The sequence below is a fragment of the Lactuca serriola genome, chromosome 8, assembly GCF_051521515.1.
Source record: "Lactuca serriola cultivar US96UC23 chromosome 8, Lser_US96UC23_V15, whole genome shotgun sequence".
Taxonomy (NCBI): domain Eukaryota; kingdom Viridiplantae; phylum Streptophyta; class Magnoliopsida; order Asterales; family Asteraceae; genus Lactuca; species Lactuca serriola.
In genome coordinates, this window is record NC_136415.1 from 71,805,720 (window position 1) to 71,825,538 (window position 19,819).

General features: G+C 38.2%; 1 protein-coding gene across 2 annotated transcripts; it reads left to right on the forward strand.

The window, feature by feature from the left end:
* The first annotated feature begins 7,132 nt into the window (after window positions 1-7,132).
* Window positions 7,133-18,574, forward strand: LOC145066246 (TMV resistance protein N-like). Of its 2 annotated transcripts, XM_079013455.1 has the most exons (8): window positions 7,133-7,807; window positions 8,284-9,382; window positions 9,475-9,696; window positions 16,328-17,131; window positions 17,222-17,288; window positions 17,400-17,971; window positions 18,091-18,245; window positions 18,437-18,574. In XM_079013455.1, the coding sequence occupies exons 1-6, from the start codon at window positions 7,293-7,295 to the stop codon at window positions 17,831-17,833; spliced, it is 3,141 nt and encodes a 1,046-aa protein (XP_078869581.1). In that variant the 5' UTR covers window positions 7,133-7,292; the 3' UTR covers window positions 17,834-17,971; window positions 18,091-18,245; window positions 18,437-18,574. The 2 variants fall into 2 exon arrangements, with proteins under 2 accessions (XP_078869581.1, XP_078869580.1); XM_079013454.1 differs by having other exon boundaries at window positions 7,136-7,807; window positions 17,222-17,971.
* Window positions 18,575-19,819: the final 1,245 nt, after the last annotated feature.

Consider the following 19,819-nt stretch of genomic DNA (forward strand, 5'->3'; position numbering starts at 1 on the left):
CTCGGCGAGTAGGTTCTGTATGAGGGAAACCCTAAATCTGAGGGTTTGCACCCTATTTAAACGACTTAACTCAGCCTCCCTCGTCCCTATCTCTCTCAAGAAGTTATATATCGAAACCCTAGCCGTTTTGTGTGATCTAAGGCCATTTTGGTACTTTTGGGTGGTTTGTGAAGCTTGAAAGAAAGGAAGAAGCTTGGGAATTCGAGCTGGGGCTTGTAGATCCAGAGATCTTATTCCATCTTCAGCTCAATCAAGGTAAATGCCTCATGTTTTGGTCTTCCATTTGGTTGTTCATCTTTAGGGCTTAGATTTCGGGTGCATTTAGGGCTTCCTAAGCCATTTTCGGATTTGTAAAGTGATTCATGGGGTTCTACTTTCAGATCTCAGTTATTGGAGGGGTCTCATGACATAAAGGTGCCAACTTTATGGCCATGAGATCCCCATTCACATTGTAGAGCACCTTTTATGGATTTATGGATTTTTGAGCCAAAAACCCCATGCAGCATCACTGGAGAAAAAGGACTATGCTACCTCATAAGGCACAACGTAAGGATGTCAAAAAGTCCCGTGGGACCCCGATCCCGCGGGGGCCCCGTCTTGTATGGGGGCATTTGTTGAAAAAAATCGGGGAAGGGGGCGGGGGCGGGGGCAAGGTTAACCCTCGTTTTAATTTCGGGGGAGGGGGCGGGGGTTGATAGTCCCGTCCCGAAACCCCCGTGGGAGCCCCGTTAATAAATTATATAAATTGACATATATTAATTATATAAGTATAATAAACAATAAAATGATTTTTATGTACAAAAAACATGCTTTTAAGTTGTTTGTAACATGTAAAATTATGTTATAAATATCTATTTGTTAACCAAAAAATTGTTTCTTTTAGCCCAAACAAGAACTTATTTTAACCCAAATAAGTTAGCCCAAAATCAATAAGGGACGGGGGAACGGGGGCGGGGGTGGAAAGGATGGAGATTTTGGGGGTGGGGGCGGGGGCGGGGGCGGCGGATGCAATCCCCGTGCCGTTTGTCCCCGTTGACATCCCTCACACGACGCAACAATGTGGAGGCTAGAAGCAACATTATTAGAGGTAGGATCCACCTCACACTACAAATAAAATTACATTTAGTGGCACAAAGTTTTAGTGGCATTTTGTTTTTGTGCCACTATAGCCTACTTTTAGTGGCACTTTTTTTATACCACTATAACCTTTAATATATAGTGGCACTTTTTATTTTATGACACTAATTTCCAAATCTATTAGTGGCATAATAAATTAAAATATCATCAAAACTCTATATTTTACAAAAGTAATTCATCAAATACTTATAAAACCCCACAATTTAAACTTAATAGAAAAAAACTAGAAAATTTTTCATTACTGCCTCCTCTTCTACTGTGCGGGAAAACGAAAATTACATAATAAAACATATTGTAGGATGTCTTATGACCAAAACCCATCACCTATGTGCTCATGCAAACCCTAATGCTTGGATCTAGGTTTCTCTATTGTACATGCAATTCATCCAAGACTTTAAACCTTAGATCTAGCATACAATTAATCATATTAACTTATGAATGGAGTTTAGATCTTACCTTGATTGTTATGTAGCAATAACAATCTCAAATCCTCCTTGTAATGGCTTTAGAAAGCTTAGAGTCACAAATATCACTCCTCTAATGGCTCATAAACACCAAGAGCAAGAGGATGAAGAATGATAAGAGAGGAGGCACCAAAAATGTGTAGAAACCCTAAGGAATCAGTTCACCACGTTTTTGGTGCTCTAGGGATCCTTAAATAGTGAGGCTATTAGGGTTGTCTAACAAGGAAACTCTAATTTGACTGCTTAGGCCCTAAGCAACCCATGGACTCCCTCCTTAGAGACCTTGGACGATTTCTAATGGGTTTACCCATAGAATTCGTCCACCCCTCTAATATGTAGTCCATTAGCCCAATATTCAACTATCACACAATTGACAGTTCTAGTCCCTTAAGTTTAATTAATGTCTTTTAGCCACAAAGTTAATTCTTATTAATTCTTGACTAATATTAATTAAACAATATGATTTCTCCTTTAATATATTATTCTCATAATATATTAATAAATCATAATTAATCCTCTCTCTCCATAATTCATCCTATCAAGTTGCTTTGGTGAAGGCAACCCAAAAGGACCATGCACCATCGGGTCAAGTACATACCAAAATAGTTATGGACTTAGACACTAATCCAACAATATCTCATTTAGTTCATTAAGCAGGCACACAATGTCGGTGGCTTTATCATACAATATGATTTCAATTTCCTTACCGACATAGATTGGTTGTATGCAGTCATAAGGCCATCATTAGGTATAATATGATCTATATAAGAGGCGTATGTAGTCAATGTGGAATTTTTTCCTCTTATGTGTTGAGAGTGATACATCTAAGGAATCTTACTAAAGTTGAACACCAAATGAGAATGATTGCGATCCATGTCTCATGTTTAACATGATGTTCGAAACAAAAGGATAACCGATACATCACCTAGTTACATCAATTGAAGCTTTGGGCTTATGGGAATTAAATGTTGTTGAATGGCACTTCGTCATGTGTTGTTGGGGTAAGTGAAATGTTGCTAAACATTCACCACTATGTATATCCTTGTACGATTCAATCTTGCGCAAGTGGGAGATTGTTGGTTCTATCTGCTCAAGATTGATAATAAAACAATATTGCTAATAACATATGACCCTATAGGGTCACACCAATAACAAGTAGACACTTGAATTAAAATTTTAGTATATGAGTTTGACTTATATTAAAATATTAGAAATCTTGAATTGTTATTACATGGTAATAATAATAATAATAATAAAATGCGATTCAGAAGAGTGTATAAATCATTAAAAGTTTAGTACTTTTATTGTTTCATTATTAAATGATTCACTTTGTGTGAGATTTATTTATTTAATTTAAAGAGTTAGATTAAATAAATAAAACTAACAAATATATGTATATATAGTTGAAAGTCTATAAAATATAAAAGCTAGGTTTATAAAATAGAAGACTTGGAGTATTAAAGAGGAGAGAGAATGAGTGTTTGACTAACTTTCCCTCCTATCTCTCATGATTTCATGTATAATCACTCCATACCACCTTTATGGGTGGTCCAATGCATGTAGAGACTTTTATATTAGTCATGATTGACTCTTGCATGTGTGAGGTGATTAAAAAGAGTGAAAGGCTTTCATTTTTCCTCATGCTTAAGCATGTAAATGAAATTTTTACTCTCACAAACTCTCTCATTCTCTCTATAAGTTGTTAGTTGATAAAAGAAGAGAATACACTCTATTGAACACCAAAAATTCTTTTTTGGGTGTTCAAACTCAAGAGGTTGTATTATCAAGAGTTGAACTAGCATTCATCTAGTGTTGGAGCTTGTTGGTGGACTTTCTCTAGAGGGATTCTACTTTGAGTTCTTGCCATCATCATCATCATCATCTTTCAACCTCCCGTGAGGACCAAAGGACAACAAATGTTATTAATCTTATCCTTCTATGGTTGTTGATCTAAATCTCACATGTTCATGTAATGTGATCTTTTGTCGGAATTTATATGTTCAAGTTTTGAAATGAAAAGTTTTCTGTTGCAAGCTTAAAGTTTTATGTCTCGAAACTTAATCTCGAACACCATGTTTCTATCATTTTAAATAATGTAAATTGTTAATATATTACTGAAAATGGAACCGACAAGTCCACTCCACCTTAATCCTTTTCTCGTTTCCGACACCACATCTGGGCACCATCTCCGACCATAAATCTAGTTCTCGATACCAACTCCGGTCATCATCTTTGACCATAGATCCAGTACCATATAAATCACCCCAAATTAAACACAAATCCAACCATAAATCTATGTAAAGTTCAACAATAAATCTAAAATACATCTAAAATTGAACTTGTACCTTAAATCCAACCATAAATCTATGTGAAGTTAAACAATAAATCTGAAATACATCTAAAATTGAAATTGTGCCTCAAATCCAAAAGCAAAATCGTTGAAACAAAAATCGCAGATACAAAAATCCTAAATACAATCTAGGGGGGTGTTTGGCTTATCTTTTTTAGAGCCAAAAGTCATTTTGACAAAATTTATAAAAAGACAGCATTTCCTGACTTTTTCAAAATGTCAATTTTCCTTATATAAAAAATCAAAAAGTAACTTTTAAAATGGTTTTACCAAACATCTTTTGCATTCTATCTTTTCCAAAAAGAACTTTTGGCCTCTCAAAAGATAAGCCAAACACCCCCTAGGTGAATCGACACAAGAGAACATATTATGTCATTGAGACTCGATAGATTGATCAATAATTAGAAAATTTGTTACATACAGATTTGCGATTTAAAGGTTTAACAAAGGGCAACCACAATTCAACACTACTTCATCCAATCTTCTCCCTTTGGTTTTTTCATTTTGGTGGATCGGAGGGGTCTAACTTGAAGCTTCCAGTCGTTCCCCATCCTCCGCCCTTGGAATGATTCGACGTTAATTCAATCTGACATTTTAAACCTTAGATTAAACATGTAGTGAAGAAATCGAAATCCAGAAATCGTTGGTTGATTTGGTCGTCGGACGTCGGGTCTCCTGCAATAGGTTGCTTCTTCTTGTGGGATCCGCTGACACGGGTTTGAGGTGGGTTGTGGGTGTCATTGGTTAAGAGGAGAAGGGCAACAGATAATTGTTGGATGATTCGCTGATTCAGGGTAAAAGGGGGAAGATGATTGGAAGGAGGAGTGAGCAACGCATTTCCCATGAACACCAGGCAACTGCGTGAAGGTTTTCATCGTCGGCGGTAGCGATTTCAGTGGCATTGTGGAGGTGGCACCGGAAAGAGGGGAGAAGGAGGAAGGGGGAACTGAGGTGTCGCCGGTGGTTTAGGTTTCCCTTTCATTCTTCACAATATTAGAAAGACTAGGGGCCATATCTAATAAGAAATTTCTTTTAAAATTTTATTTAATAAGTTAATAAAACAACACAATGAAAATAATAGATATGGCTATATTGGTCATTTTGAGTCGCTAGGGACCAACATCGTAACAAAATCAAACTATAGGACGGTCCGAATTAAAACTAAGTTAAGGACTAAACATGTAAATTAACTCAAACCACAGGGACCATTCGTTTATTTTACTCTTTATTTTATGACCAAAAAATTTTAAAAAATTATTCAGAGAACAAAATTGTAATGTTCTCTTATTTATAGTTACTTTTTTTCCTACTCTTTCTAAAACTGAGAGAGAGGGTAGTCAACGATAGAAGAAAAGATACCGACCTACTCAAATTGATCCAAGTTCGAAAGAGAAATTAAGGAAGGAATTTTCCGAAATTGAAGTATAAGCTTGCAAACTGAAGAGCTTAGTGAGCGCGTCTGCTAAAAGTTTGGTGCTGCTGGGAATTTGAGGTATGTTCCCTAAACTGATAACTTGATGAGCCACAAATTATCAATAAGAAAGAAATGGAAGCGCTTAGCTGTTAATGATGTTTTTATATAACTTATTAAGTAAATTTAATCAAACAGTGAAAAAAATGTCAATTCGGAATGTGAGAAATCGTATTATGACCTAATTTAGTCCAAAGCTGTGAAGCTTTTGAATTAGTGTAGTTAGATGATCAAATTAAGCAATTCGTGAAGTTAGTATGCTGTTGTGTATGTTATAAACGAATGGAATTTGGAAGTAAATGAGCCTAATGATATGTGTATGAGTTGTCGATACAAAAATAAAATATAATAGGCGGATTGGTCCGTTGTGCGCTGCTGTGTTTTTTGAGCAAATCCAAGTAAGCTTGGCACTATTTGAATTTGTGTTTCACTACGTTTAAGAACCAAATACTTGGGGAATTCATTAAAGATACTAAATTTTTTTATTCGGATACAAGTTATGGGTTTTAGCCGTAAAGCAAAAGGTCATAAAGGTAAGCTTTGTGAAGACCTTATGATGATTATACAATGGTAAATGAAGACGTTATGATGATTATGAGTGTGAATTTTGTACATGGTAGGCTTTTGAAAGTTGTAATGTAGTGACTTAGTGAAAAAATCTTGAAGGCTATAAGTGTCCTCTGTCCTAGGAGAGATAGATGTTGACATCAATCTATAAATATGAATATATCCCTTTCTATCCATAGAGAATGACTAAGTGGCAGCAATGATGTGTAAAATTATTGGAAGATCATGATTTTAAAGATGAAAGTGGGAGTGTGGGACCGTTTATAGGAAATCCATACTTTTAGTAACTTTCCTGTAAATAGACATGTCTTGATGGGAAGTTTCTTGTTTTTTCATTAAGAAACACCTGGAATCATGTTTATAGATAGAGTCCGCTAAACTAAGAAATTAAGTAACATAATTTCGATTGACTTTCTGAGTGTACCCTGTGCATGAAATAGGAGAAGCTGTTCGTAAACAATGTAAATGCTGGGTGTGTAATGACATTATTATTGGTTTGTACCAAAGTGGTCAACTTTGTTCACACTATACTAGTGAATCATTGGATTTGAAATTTGAATGCAATACAAATGAATTGTTAACCAAGATATATACTCTAGGTAAAAGATGTAGTGTATATCATTATTTAATGTAAAAATCCCTGGGGTGTATTACTTTATTCCATATTTTATTGTATGGAACGGTAGGTCAGAGATGGTATTTATGTATTTGGTGAAATTTTGGGGTATAAGTTATCTGACAAATAGCATAGGTGATGCAATAAATTTGGTGTGAGAATGTACAATGTAAAAGTGTGGTGGTTAAATGTTGAAACTATGAAAATTGATTATAAAGATAAGGGAATTATATTTACTTTTCCATTATCTTCACTTTGTGGTTAACCAATCTAGAGACTTGAGAGAAGAGTCAAGTTGTAGAGGCAAAGCATCCACATACTCAAAATGATTCAAGTTGAAAGAAGATATTAAAGGAACAAATCCTATGGAAATTGAAGTATAAGCTTGCAAAGTAAAGATTTCAGAAAGGGATTATGCTAAAGTTTGGTGGTGTTGGGAAATTTTCACCCTGTCTTTTCAGAAAAATCTCAACATACAGCTATAAGCAAAATATTAGTATGTATAATGTAATTGTGTTAAAACCAACTGATATCACCTAAATTAGTGGTAACCGGTTACTCCAATTATGAGTTCTGACAAGGTTTTTCTATATGATAACAGGTTTTATTGGAAACTCACATCTGTCTGTATAAAGTTCATTTCATTGAGGTGCTCAAACCACATACTGGCAACATATCAACACATCAATGGCATCATCATCATCATCATCATCATCATTTTCCCCTTCCGCTCCGGTATTTTCTTCTAAATCATGGAAGTATGATGTATTTCTTAGCTTTAGAGGAGAGGATACCCGCAAGACCTTTGTAGATCATCTCTACACAGCTCTTGAACAACAAGGCATCTACACCTACAAGGACGATGAAACACTTCCTCGGGGTGAATCGATAGGTCCATCCCTTATGAATGCTATAGAAGAATCACAAATTGCTGTCATCATATTCTCTGAAAACTATGCAGATTCTTCATGGTGCTTACATGAACTTGCACATATCATGAAATGCAAGGATACCGGAAACCAAATCGTTTTGCCCATATTTTATAATGTGGATCCATCTGATGTGCGAAAACAAAAGAGAAAATATGGAGAAACATTTTCCAAACATGAGTTGGAGAACGAGAACAATGTTGAATCTTGGAGAAAAGCACTCATGGATGCAAGTAACATTTCTGGATGGGAATCCAAGCACATTGCCAATGGGTAATTTTCTTCATTGTTTTTGTGAAACACATGTATACTTGTATCTTAGAAGTTTTTATCTAAATGTTTTGATTATTCGATGATGTTGATGAACTAGATAATCACAGGCTCTACTAGATCAATTTATCATTTTGGTAAAGTTAAAAGATATGTATCAAGTCCTAGGATTATGAATAACCTTAAATTAAGTTTTGATGGACTTCGTTAAGTTCTGATTCTAATAGCATACTTGATGCCTCGCTTCAAGCCGCAACACATCCATCTTGCTTCACTTTTTGTTATATGAAACTATTTTCGATGTTTCCCGAGAAAATTGTTACAAACTACCTTTAAATTTAACTTTTCAACTTCTATTTAAAATATTAAATTTTAATGGTGATTATGATCCCTTATTTCTATTTCATGGAACATGAAAAACGTTACCTCTTTCGTCAATGTGAGCATGTGTTGATTATCCTTGTATGTCCAACGTGTAGGCATGAATCAAAGGTTATCAAAGAAATTGTTGACACAATTTCTCGTAGGCTGCATCTAGTAACTCAAAGTGCAAATGAAAACCTGGTTGGAATAGAGGCTCGCATGCAAGATCTGAAATCAAAGTTACAAATTGGCTCAGGTGGCGTGCGCATGATTGGAATATGGGGGGTCGGGGGTGGTGGTAAGACTACTCTTGTGTCTGCTATTTATGATGAAATCTCTAGCAAGTTTGATGGTTGCTGCTTTATAAAAAATATCCGGGAGGAATCAAGCAAAAATGGATCGGAAAAATTGCAAGAGAAAATCATTTTTGGTGTTTTGAAACAAAAGCAAGTGACAATAGAGAGAGTTGAGGAAGGAAGACAAATGATAAAGGATAGGTTGTGCCACAAAATGGTCTTGATTGTGCTAGATGATGTCAATCAGCTTGACCAACTAAAAGCGTTAGCTGGATCACATGATTGGTTTGGTGAAGGAAGTCGAATAATAATCACAACAAGAGATGTGCATTTATTAAATGCACACAGAGTAGATGTGATGCACAATATTCGCTTGCTAAACGATGATGAGTCTATTAAGCTCTTTTGCAAGCATGCATGCCGGGATTACAGATGGACGGAAGATTACGGGCAGCTTTCTAAAGAGGTTGTCTCTTATGCTGGTGGGCTTCCATTAGCACTTACAGTAATCGGTTCTTTCTTGTGTGACAAAAACATTCATGAGTGGAGGAGTACATTAGCCAGACTGAAAGACATCCCGGATGATAATATTTTGGAAGCGCTAAAAGTCAGCTTTGATGGACTTAAACCACTTGAGCAAGACTTGTTTCTTGATATAGCATGTTTTTTTAGGTGGGAGAAGAAAGATAGGGCAATGGAGATGCTTGATGCTTGTGGTTTTCATCCTGTTATAGGAGTGAAGGTGTTGATACAAAAGGCTCTCATAACTATTTCCAATGGAAGGTTTGATATGCATGATCTGGTGCAAGAAATGGGACACCACATCGTTAGAGGTGAACACCGCAAGAATCCTGAAAAACATAGTAGAGTTTGGAAGAGGGAAGATATTTTTAAGATATGTGTTATGGGTGCAACTGCGGTAATGGTTAAGCTAGCTTTGCATGATGTATTATTTATGTATAAACAAAAATTTTGAATCTATCCTGATACCATTTTGTTCTTCTATCACAGGAACTTGACAAGATCGAAGCAATAAAAATGGATTTTCGGTTTCACCCAACAAAAAAACAAGAACAAGATCTTCCTACGGTCTACTCTGCAAACATGAAGAACCTTCGGTATATGGATTCAAGAGGTGGTCAACTATCATTGTCTAATGACCTTCCACTAAGGCAGCTTTGCTGTCTTATATTGTGCGAAGGCTTGCAAAAACAACTTTGGGAGGGTTGTAAGGTAATTTGTATTGTTTATTACTTTATTTAATTAATAGATGAAAATGATAAGACCAGATTAACAACAGAATCAAAGATAACCTAATGCTTTGATTAATCAATAAAGGGGAGCCTGAATTTTGAGAATCAGGAAGTCTCCAAACAGAATGTAAACTGTGAAAAACTTGTCTAACCCTAATGGGGGCTTAACCCTCCTTATTTAAGCCTCCTACCTAAAGGATATGTCCTAAACAAAATTAAATACCATATAATTACTATAAATATTTTTAATTACGGAAAGTACTAAACAGCCCCTATTGATTTCTTCTTCGCCTCTGATACACCTTTGTCAACTTTGGTCGGTTCATATCAATAACCCCCTCCCCCCCTCTCTCTGAAATATCACCTTGTCCTCAAGGTAAGACTCGGGAAACTGTCGCTGAGCCGACTCTTTCTCTTCCCAAGTTGCTTTCTCCTCATGTAAGCCTTTCCACTGGACCAACCATTCCTCAACACCTCGCTGTATTCTGCTTCGCACCACCTTTTCTGGAACCAGCATCCCATCATCCGTGGCAGTCAATTCCTCGGGAAGGGTTGTGAGCACCTCTTGACTTCCGACAACCTTCTTAAGCTAGTAAACATGAAAAACCGGATGAATAGAAGCATTATCGGGAAGCTTTAACTTATACGCCACTTTGCCCACTCGAGTCAGAACCTGGAATGGCCCATAGAAACACGGAGCCAACTTCTCGTTTGTGCTTTTAGCTACCGTAACCTTCCGATATGGTCATAGTTTCAAGTAAACCAAGTCATCAGCCACGAATTCCACATCTCTTCTATTACCATCAGCATGAGTCTTCATAATCTACTGTGCCCGGAGCAGATACAACTTAATTTCCTTGAGAACTTCATCCCTTGCTTGTAGATATCTGTCCACCTCAAATGTGACAACAATATCAGAATCATATCGAATCAAATGCGGTGGATCTCGTCCATAAAGTAGCTTGAATGGGGCCATTCGAATAGAAGAGCGGTATGAAGTATTATACCAATACGCAACCCATATATGGTAGCCATTTCACCCATTCCTTTGGCTGAGTGGAAGAAAAACACCACAAGTATGTTTCCAAATTTCTATTGACGACTTATGTCTGGCCATCCGTTTGCGGATGGTACGCGGTCCTGCATTTTAGGGTTGTACCCGAGTCCTTAAATAGCTCCTTCAAAAAATGGTTGATGAACACCCCATGGTTAAATCTTCCTAGATCCGTTCTGGTAGCTTTAACGGTTGGAGCAACCCTGTCGGTGCCAAATGGGAGTACTTATTGCACTGAAATCTGGCACATTCAACCACCGGTTTTGCCACATCCCTCTTCATACCAATCTAATATAACTCCCTAGAAAGGCATTGGTACGTCTTTTACATGTCTTCATGACCACTACTTGCCCCGGCATGCGATTTGTGAAACACATGAGAGACCCAGATAGATGTTCGTGGAATCACCAGCTTACCCATATGCATACCCTTATACAACACATGCCCCTGTCATGCCTCCTGATCTCATACACATCCATGTCACCAGCAGCTGAATCAATTTTCGCCTGAATATCATAAATGTGCTGGTCAAGGCTCAATTTAGCCAGCAAGTTAGCATGGTTGCTAATCCGAGAAACCGTTAATGCCGACAAGGAAACTCCCTCTCCGCGTCTCTGGACAACGCATCAACAGCGCCATTCTCTCCCACAGGTCAATACAAGATTTTGAAATTGAACCCATATAACTTTGAATTCTAGCGTTGATGTTCCCCGGCCACCAAACCCTGGTCAAGCAAAAATTTCAAGCTCTTTTGATCGGTCAATACTGTAAATTGGCGTCCTAACAAATATGACCACCATTTTTGTACCGCCAGTACAATTGCCATTAACCCGCGCTCCTATACCGATTTGAGTTGGGCTTAGCTACCCAATACTCGGTTGAAATAAGCTACGGGTTGGCCTTCTTCTATTAGTACTGCCCTTACCCCTTGACCAGATGCGTTCATCTCCACTGTAAACTTTTTGGAGAAATCAGGCTAAAACGGGCACTTGAGTCATGGCTTGTTGTAATTAATGGAATGCATGGGTTCCTTCGTTACTCCCAACAAATTTATCCTTCTTTAAAAGATCTGTTAAGGCTCTTGCAAATTTTCTTTTGTATCATTGCACAAATTTTCTGTGATAACTGGTTAAACCCAAGAACCCACTAAGTTCTCGAAGAGTCTTGGGAATCGGCCACTCTAACATAGCCAAAATCTTATTCAGATGATCAGCCATGGCCCCATCCTTGGTCACGACGTGACTGAAATAATCCACCCTCCCATGGTCAAAAACACATTTTTCTTTCTGTTGAAAAACAACCTCTCGGTTTTAAGGCAGCCAAAAATGACTTTGAGGTGCTCCCCCGGTGTTCTTCCATTGTTTTGTTGTAAACCAAAATATCTTTGAAAAGACAAAGGGTAAAAAACCTTATTAATTAACGACTGGAATGTCGATGGAGCGTTTGTCAACCCGAAAGGCATTACAAGGAACTTGTAGTGTCCCTCGTGTGTGCGTAATGCCATTTTTGGAACATCTTGCGGTTTCATCCGAATCTAATGGTACCCTGATTTTAGATCATGTTTGTTGAAAACCGCTGCCCCGTGAAGTTCGTCCAATAGCTCGTCTATAATCGAGATCTAGAATTTGTCCAAAACTGCCAGGGCACGATAATCTACATAGAAGCATCACTGCTGTCTTTTTTTAACAAGTAAAAATGGATTGGAGAATGGGCTAGAGCTCAGCTGTATGATCTCCACTGTGATCATCACATCCACTAGTCGTACGTTCTTGCTTTTTTGTAATTGTGGGAACCGATAGGGTCGAACGTTAACGCTCTCAGTCCCGAGTTCATCGAGCGTGGGATGAACTTGGGATTGAGATTCGAACACTGAACTTCTAGAATAGTGATGGTCGGGTTCACCTCGCAATGTTACTCATTTTTTGGTTACCGTAACAGGTTATTGTTAATTCCTACCAATTCACTCTCTTATCGCCCAACGTATGCAACTACTTCATGCCAAATATGATATTGTTGCTGCCCAGTTCCAAGGGGGTAAAAGTCATTAACCAACTGGTATTCAAGTAGGGTTAATAGTTAATACCATACCCTTACATATTCCTCTATTGTGATCTCACTTCTCGTTCCCCATCATAACCCCCATCTTGCGAAGCCCTTTCACAGCTTAGCCTAGAAGCCCTATGATAATGTGCCCTTAGCACGGGCTAGAAGCTGCGCCCAGCCCTGCTGAAAGGCGTCATGGAAGACCGCCAGACCAAGCTACTCCCATTGCAGCCGCCAAAACGAAGTCTCGCGCCACGGGCGTCCCTCTAGAGCCGGACGCCCACATTGAAGGCTCAGCCCTCAGCGGGGGCCTTCCACTCCGTGACAAATCCAATGACTCCAAGCGACAAGGAGTATGCTCAGAGCTTTACTACCTTATTACCTGAACCAATCGTCAGCTCTGGCACAACAAGGAGCACGATTAATCAATCAAGGCACTAGATCCTATCGGAGCTGACGACCTTGTCCCATGTATTGGCCAGAGGTCCCAGCATAAAAGGTCTCCTCCGCCACCTTAAAGAGTAAGTCATTCTCTCTCAGCTCTAACCATACACTCTCAATTCAACCACTAACTTGACCGTTTTAGCATTTTTCCAAGAGCTCCTCCCTCAGAGAGAGAGAGAGAGAGAGAGAGAGAGAGAGAGAGAGAGAGAGAGAGAGAGAGAGAGAGATTGTTCTTCTCTGTTGTGACCTTGCAGGTCTCCCGGAATGACCAAGATTACTCTGTAACCGCCCAGAGCCACCGCTTCAGATTACCGGAGGACGTGGTCACATCACCCTACAATGTGTAATGACAAAAAAATTATGGGTGGCACCATTGTCAATGAGTACCACCTCCTCCTGATCACTAATCATACCACACGGCTTCATCGTATGGGGTGTCGTGAATCCCATTATCGAACTCGCCGACATTGAGACCATGTCCAAGTGCACATGCTCCTGCCTCTCGGGTTCCTCCTCTTCAACGTCGACCAGCAAAAGGGTTTTGTCAGGACAACGATGGCCAGATGCAAATTTTCCACCACAGCAGAAACAAAGGCCCTTGGCCTTAGTATCTGCAAACTCCGCGTTTGTCATTCTTTTAGAAGGGGCTCTAGTAGTTAGTTGCACCTGAGGTGTCCTTGAGGGCCTACGAACCATGTTGTCGTTCCCCACCCGTCGCAGAATGGTTACCCATTGCTCTTGACTTGCCCTTGTTTGGCCCCACATATTAACTCATTCGACTTTCATCTATCAACAAGGCCAACTTAATCGTTTGTCCAAGCCTTGTAGGTTGCATCATTTTAACCGGATTGTGCAAATCTGGCTTAAGTCCCTTAACGAAAGTACCCTCCGGCGAATGCCCCCTAGTTGAGCCGCCAACTGTTCAAATATCCCCATGTAATTTTGTGCCTATCCTCCTGTTTGATGGCTAAAAACTGCTCATATAGGTCACCCACTTAAGAAGTCTGAAAACGTTCCAATATCCTGAGTTTAAGCTCCTCCCAACTTTGAAATGGTGTCCCATGTTCATTCCAATGGTACCAAGCTGGTACCGGACCTTCTAGGCACAACACTACTGTCTGTAATCGCTCTCCTAATGTGGTTAGGCCCTGCATATCAAAAAACCCATGTTTTGAAAACCGGACCGGACCGGCCGGTTCGACCGGTTCAACCGGGAACCGGTCAGGTTACCGGTTTTCTCAAGCCTAAAAACCGTTTGTTTTCAAACCGGATAAAACCGTCCGGTTCACCAAAAAACCGGTTCAACCAGCCCGGTTCAACCAACGAAAAACCGGTTTTTATAAATTATAAGAAAAAAAAAAACTTAAACTTTCAAACGCCGGTTGATGGACCCAACGCATGGATCCGGCTGAACTAATTTGCATGACCCTTCTTTATATAAGCAAGTGGCTACCTTTGTTTTTACTTCCAACCGATGTGGGAAGTATAAGGATTACTTAATGTAAAACCTTTACTTCATACGTTTTATACTCCAAATAACTAATTTTTATTCTATTTATCTTTCGATGTGGGATACTATAGGATTGTCCCATTGTTTAACATAATCCTTTTCAAACCTCAAAGACTATGGATCATTAATATATATATATATATATATATATATATATATATATATATACACCGGTTTTTACGGGTTTTAGGACCGGTCGGACCAGTTGAACCATCGGACCAGTAAGACGGCCGGTTCAATGTCCGGTCCGGTTTTCAAAACCTTGCAAAAAACCGTTCCGCCTTGTACACCCACCCATATACGTCGTTGCCTTCACAGTGGCCCCTTCCTTGCCCTTGGTTAGAGATTGGTGGCTGCCATGGTTGGTCCCATGTGATTGCTTCTTGGAAAGTGCTGATCTCAATCCCCCATCCATCACCGGTGTATGATTTAAACTTGCTATTGTTGGAACCGTCCCCAGGGTGAAGGGAGGTGGTCCAAGGAATCTTTGTTCATCGAACAGAAAGGAGGATGTGGCGTGTAAGAAGGTTGGGGTTGCGATTGCATGTGTGGTTGCATGATTGGTGGCTGTTGCCAACCCCTGGAGGCAGTTTTTAGCGGAATAGAAGCAGCCACCTTAGTGATTGTAACAATTGGAGGGGTCACCTGGGGAATTGGTTGCGTAGGCGGTGGTGGTGGTGGTTACGATGCCCTAAGTAGGAGGGCCATTATTTCTTAATTGCTTGTCTACTTTCCGATTCTGCCCTCATCTCCACCAATTCTTGATCCACCTTCTCGAACCGCTCCAGTGATTGTGTTTGAAAATCTACTAGATTCTTATCAAGAGTCGGATCCTTGTTGAGGTTTCAGGCGGCAGTATCAGATCGGGTGTCTGGTTTTCCCATGGTTCAAGTAAGAGGATAAATCCTAAACAAAATCAAATACCATATAATTACCATAAATATTTTAAATTACGAAAAGTACTAAACAGCCCCCGGAGAATGCTTCTTGCGCCTCTGATAGACTTTTGTCAACTTTGGTGGGTTCATATCAGAAAACAAAGTTGATGAATTACTGAAATGACTAATCCAGAGTAAATTTCAAGTATCTATAGTATTAAAAAGCTTGGACCTTTATTCTATGAATACCATTTGTCTTCATAACTATAAACTTTTCAAAAAACAAATTGTTTATTGACATATTAATTAGTCATTGTAGTACATGGTATTTATGTAAAGCCCATCCTCCAACAAGTTATCATCTCATATATTTATTTTTAGAACAGCCAACTCATACACCCATTACGTTACCTTTTGGGTTTAAAGATCTATTAGTCATTGTTGATTAAAGACCATTATAAAATATTGATAACACTGATTTGGGTTTAAAGATCTATTATTATCTTGTTTTTCTTATATGTTTTATAGATATTTTATTAAATAACTGAACACTTCAGTTGATTCAGTTGATTTCCATATGTGGATGGAAGGAACTAGTTTATGCGTGTGTGTGTGTGCCATTTTCCTTCAAATCTTGTCACGTTTTATACATTTTTGACTTGTTTGCACTTTTATTAAACAGTTGCTGCCAAATTTGAAGTTATTGAAACTTTGTGATATGAATAACCTAATCATGACACCAGATTTTATTGGACTTCCAAATCTTGAAAGGTTCATTCTTAATGGATGTGGGTATTTAGAAGAAATTCATCCATCGTTTGGATGCTTGGAAAAGCTTGTTTTCTTATCTATAGAATATTGTCCCAGTCTTGAGATGTTTCCACCGATTAGGGGAATAAAGAAACTTGATACCCTTTCATTCAAAGGACACCTCAAACTTGTTAAGTTTCCAAAGATCCAACAACAGAAAATGGAGAATTTACCACATCTTGATTTGGATAATAGTGGGAATGAAATTGCATCCTACATAGAATCTTGTCCAAAATTTTTTGTTAATTGTTGCAGCAATCTTCCTGGTGTAGAATGTTTATGTCGGTTAGGGTTTTTTAACAACTGGCAAGAACTCCGCTTCTTAAGGAAGTTGGATCTGCACTGGTTCAACTTGCGAGATAAAGACCTAGGCTCTAATGTTTTAGAGTTGCCCAACTTGCAACAGCTCGATCTAAGAGGAAATAAGTTTTCACGATTAAGTTTTAGTTGCTTCCGACTTCCTCGGCTCAAATGGCTCAACGTGTCATGGTGCCAAGGACTTGTAGAGTTGTCGGAGCTGCCATCAAGTATGGCCGTTGTCATAGCAGATTTTTGTGGCTCACTTGAAAGCATTGGAGATATTTCAAACTGTAAATGGTTGTGGAAAGTCTCACTTCGGGGGGACAAGAAAGTAGGTCCACTTGTTGGTGAGATATTACTAGACTCCATGCTCCAGGTTTGCCTCTACTCTACGTACCTTTTGAATTTCGATCTTTATCATATATTTATCAAAACATACAAATACATGAATGTGTTTTTATGGCAGGGAAATGCTATTGAAGATCATTTTATCAATGTTGTTCTTGAACAGCAGATTCCAAAGGGGTTTGTAGGTAGGTTCTTTAGGGGAAAAACATTTACAAAGCGTCACCCACATGTTAAATGGGACCTATATACCCAGCATATTCAATCTCATGATGACACGTTTATACTGCATCTTCCAGATGATTGGTGCAATGACTTTTGTGGGTTCTTAATACGTATTGTTACCCAGGACCTAACAATGTGGATGGATATAAGCATCAAGCAGGATCCAGATGAAGAAGATTCTCGGTTTGAGATTTGGCAGGAATCCAATGAGGTACCAGAGCCTGAATATGGTGGAGATGTTAGGACACACGTGGGATATGTTTCCTTTAGTTCATTGAGGCAGACCACATCATTGAGTCCATCATACAATATCATTTCATTTTCCATAAAGGGGTATTGGACTTCATTTGCAGCTGAGCTCGTTCCTAGAAAAAGTAAAGATGATCCGGTGCAAACAAGAAAATTTGCAACAGATTGCTCAGAATTTTGGGATGAGGCAAATGATGCATCTAAGGAATTTATGATCCAAGATAATTCTAAGTCTTCTATCAATATTATATGGAAATAAAACATCTATCAGATCCATACACCCATATATCTCTCAACTCTTTGCCGGTTCATATAGTCTGCACTCTGAATTTATGAATGCGATTACACTGCGCATCATACATTGAAAAACAGATTGCAAAGGTGATTGCATATCAAGGTAAAAACTCCTGATTTGATCCTAGGTTTTGATACTGTAAGATACATCGAGTATTGAAAGAGAATGCTTGGTATATAAGCTTTAGCTAATTCATATGACTACACTTTGTATTTATACAGCAAAGGAAAGCACCACCTCTATATCATGACAGGGTGTGACTCACAGCAGAGCGAACAATCACCTGTAAGGCACATCATATATAACTGCCTCCAACTACCACGATATTATAGTCTAACATAACACATCAAGGGAGCAAGAAGATGCAAGATCAGAAGTAGGTTTATGTAATAGAAATACTCTAATTGTTCTCAATGATGTCTATGACCTTGACCAGCTAAAGGTGCTAGGTGGATTACATGATTGATGTGATCTATGGTGTCAGTTTATTATTAATGCTCTTTCATAGACATGCGTATTATCAAAATTCCAACTCAACCCTTGCATCATTTTATTTCTTTGTTGCAGGCAAATGACAAGATTAAAGAGATAATACATCAAAGGACTTCATCACTTTTTCCTAAGCTTGTCAAAAACATGAAGAAGCCAAGGTTCCTTCTATTTACCATGTTTTGGTAAATAATTTACAAACTACATTGTTTTGGTAAATACTTTTTACAACTACTGCTATTTAGTTAAAAACTCCAAGATGAGAAGTAGGTTATGTAATAATAGAAATACTGTAATTTATTTCAATGATGTCAATGACCTTGACCAAATAGAGGTGCTCGGTGGATTACATGATTGGTTTGATGAAGTGCCCCACATAATGAAGCTGTTCAGCACTATCGTAGACATGCATATCAGCCTATCATATATATTCTAACTCAACCCTTGCATCATTTTATTTGTTTATTGCAGGCAAATGACATGATTAAAGAGATAATAAATACATCAAAGGTCTTCATCATGTATTCCCAAGCTTGTTAAAAACAAGAAGCTAAGGTTCCTTCTATGTGCCTTTCTTCTTTCACCAACAATGTTGAAGGGCCCAATTGTCTTTCTCATAAGTTGCACCTTATTTGTTGGTCGTATCTCGTGTGTTATCCTGCAAATCCGATAGTCAGTTTCCAACCCATGTAGCTTGTTGTTCTACAATCGTACGAGAGCTTGCAAAAAAGAGCTTTGGAGGGGTTGTAAGATAAATCAAATGTTTCTTTAATTAACATATAAAAACTTTGGATCCTGTGTAAAAAGTCTGACTAATTTATTCTGTAATTTGTTTTTAGATATATTGGTAAAACTGTTTGTTGTGGCTTTGAGTATTGGTCTTATCGAGCAACTTTAGTGTAGCTTTACAATCTATATAAGTTAATGTGCACAAAGCACCTGATAATCTGATATGAAACCTGCTTATTTCCTCAACTTCAGAACATTATTTCATCTTTGTCTTCCTGCACATCATTCGGACAGCTCTGGAATATGCAATGAAAATGTTGATGTATATGTTTTTAGCTTTGAATTAGTTTAGACATCTTTGGAGTGCAACAAAGATTTAAGCTATTGGGTTATTGTTATTAATAATGATTTCGAAATGAAACTATAACTTTATTAATTGAACCCAACATCTCAATATACGATGAGTAATTATATAAACCCAAACATATGAATCATAAGTGTGTTGTTTTCCATGGCAGGATAATGCTATTGAAGATTACTTTTTCAGTCTTGCAATTGAAGATATGAATCCAGGGAGGCTTTTTGGTAGATTGTTGTTTAGGGTTGGAACATTTACACTTCATCTACCACAATGACTTTTTCTGTGTTGTTCTCTAATAATAAAGTCATCAAGCAGGAGGTAGATGAAGGTTCTCTATTTGAGCTTTCACATGAGTCTAGTGTAGCAGTGGA

Excerpts from the sequence above, each read along its gene's own strand:
- LOC145066246 (XM_079013454.1), top strand. The coding sequence starts at position 7,293 with ATGGCATCATCATCATCATCATCATCATCATTTTCCCCTTCCGCTCCG. Across the intron at positions 9,383-9,474 it reads GTGTTATGGGTGCAACTGCG|GAACTTGACAAGATCGAAGC; the intron begins GTAATGGTTAAG and ends CTTCTATCACAG. Across the intron at positions 17,132-17,221 it reads TACTAGACTCCATGCTCCAG|GGAAATGCTATTGAAGATCA; the intron begins GTTTGCCTCTAC and ends TTTTTATGGCAG.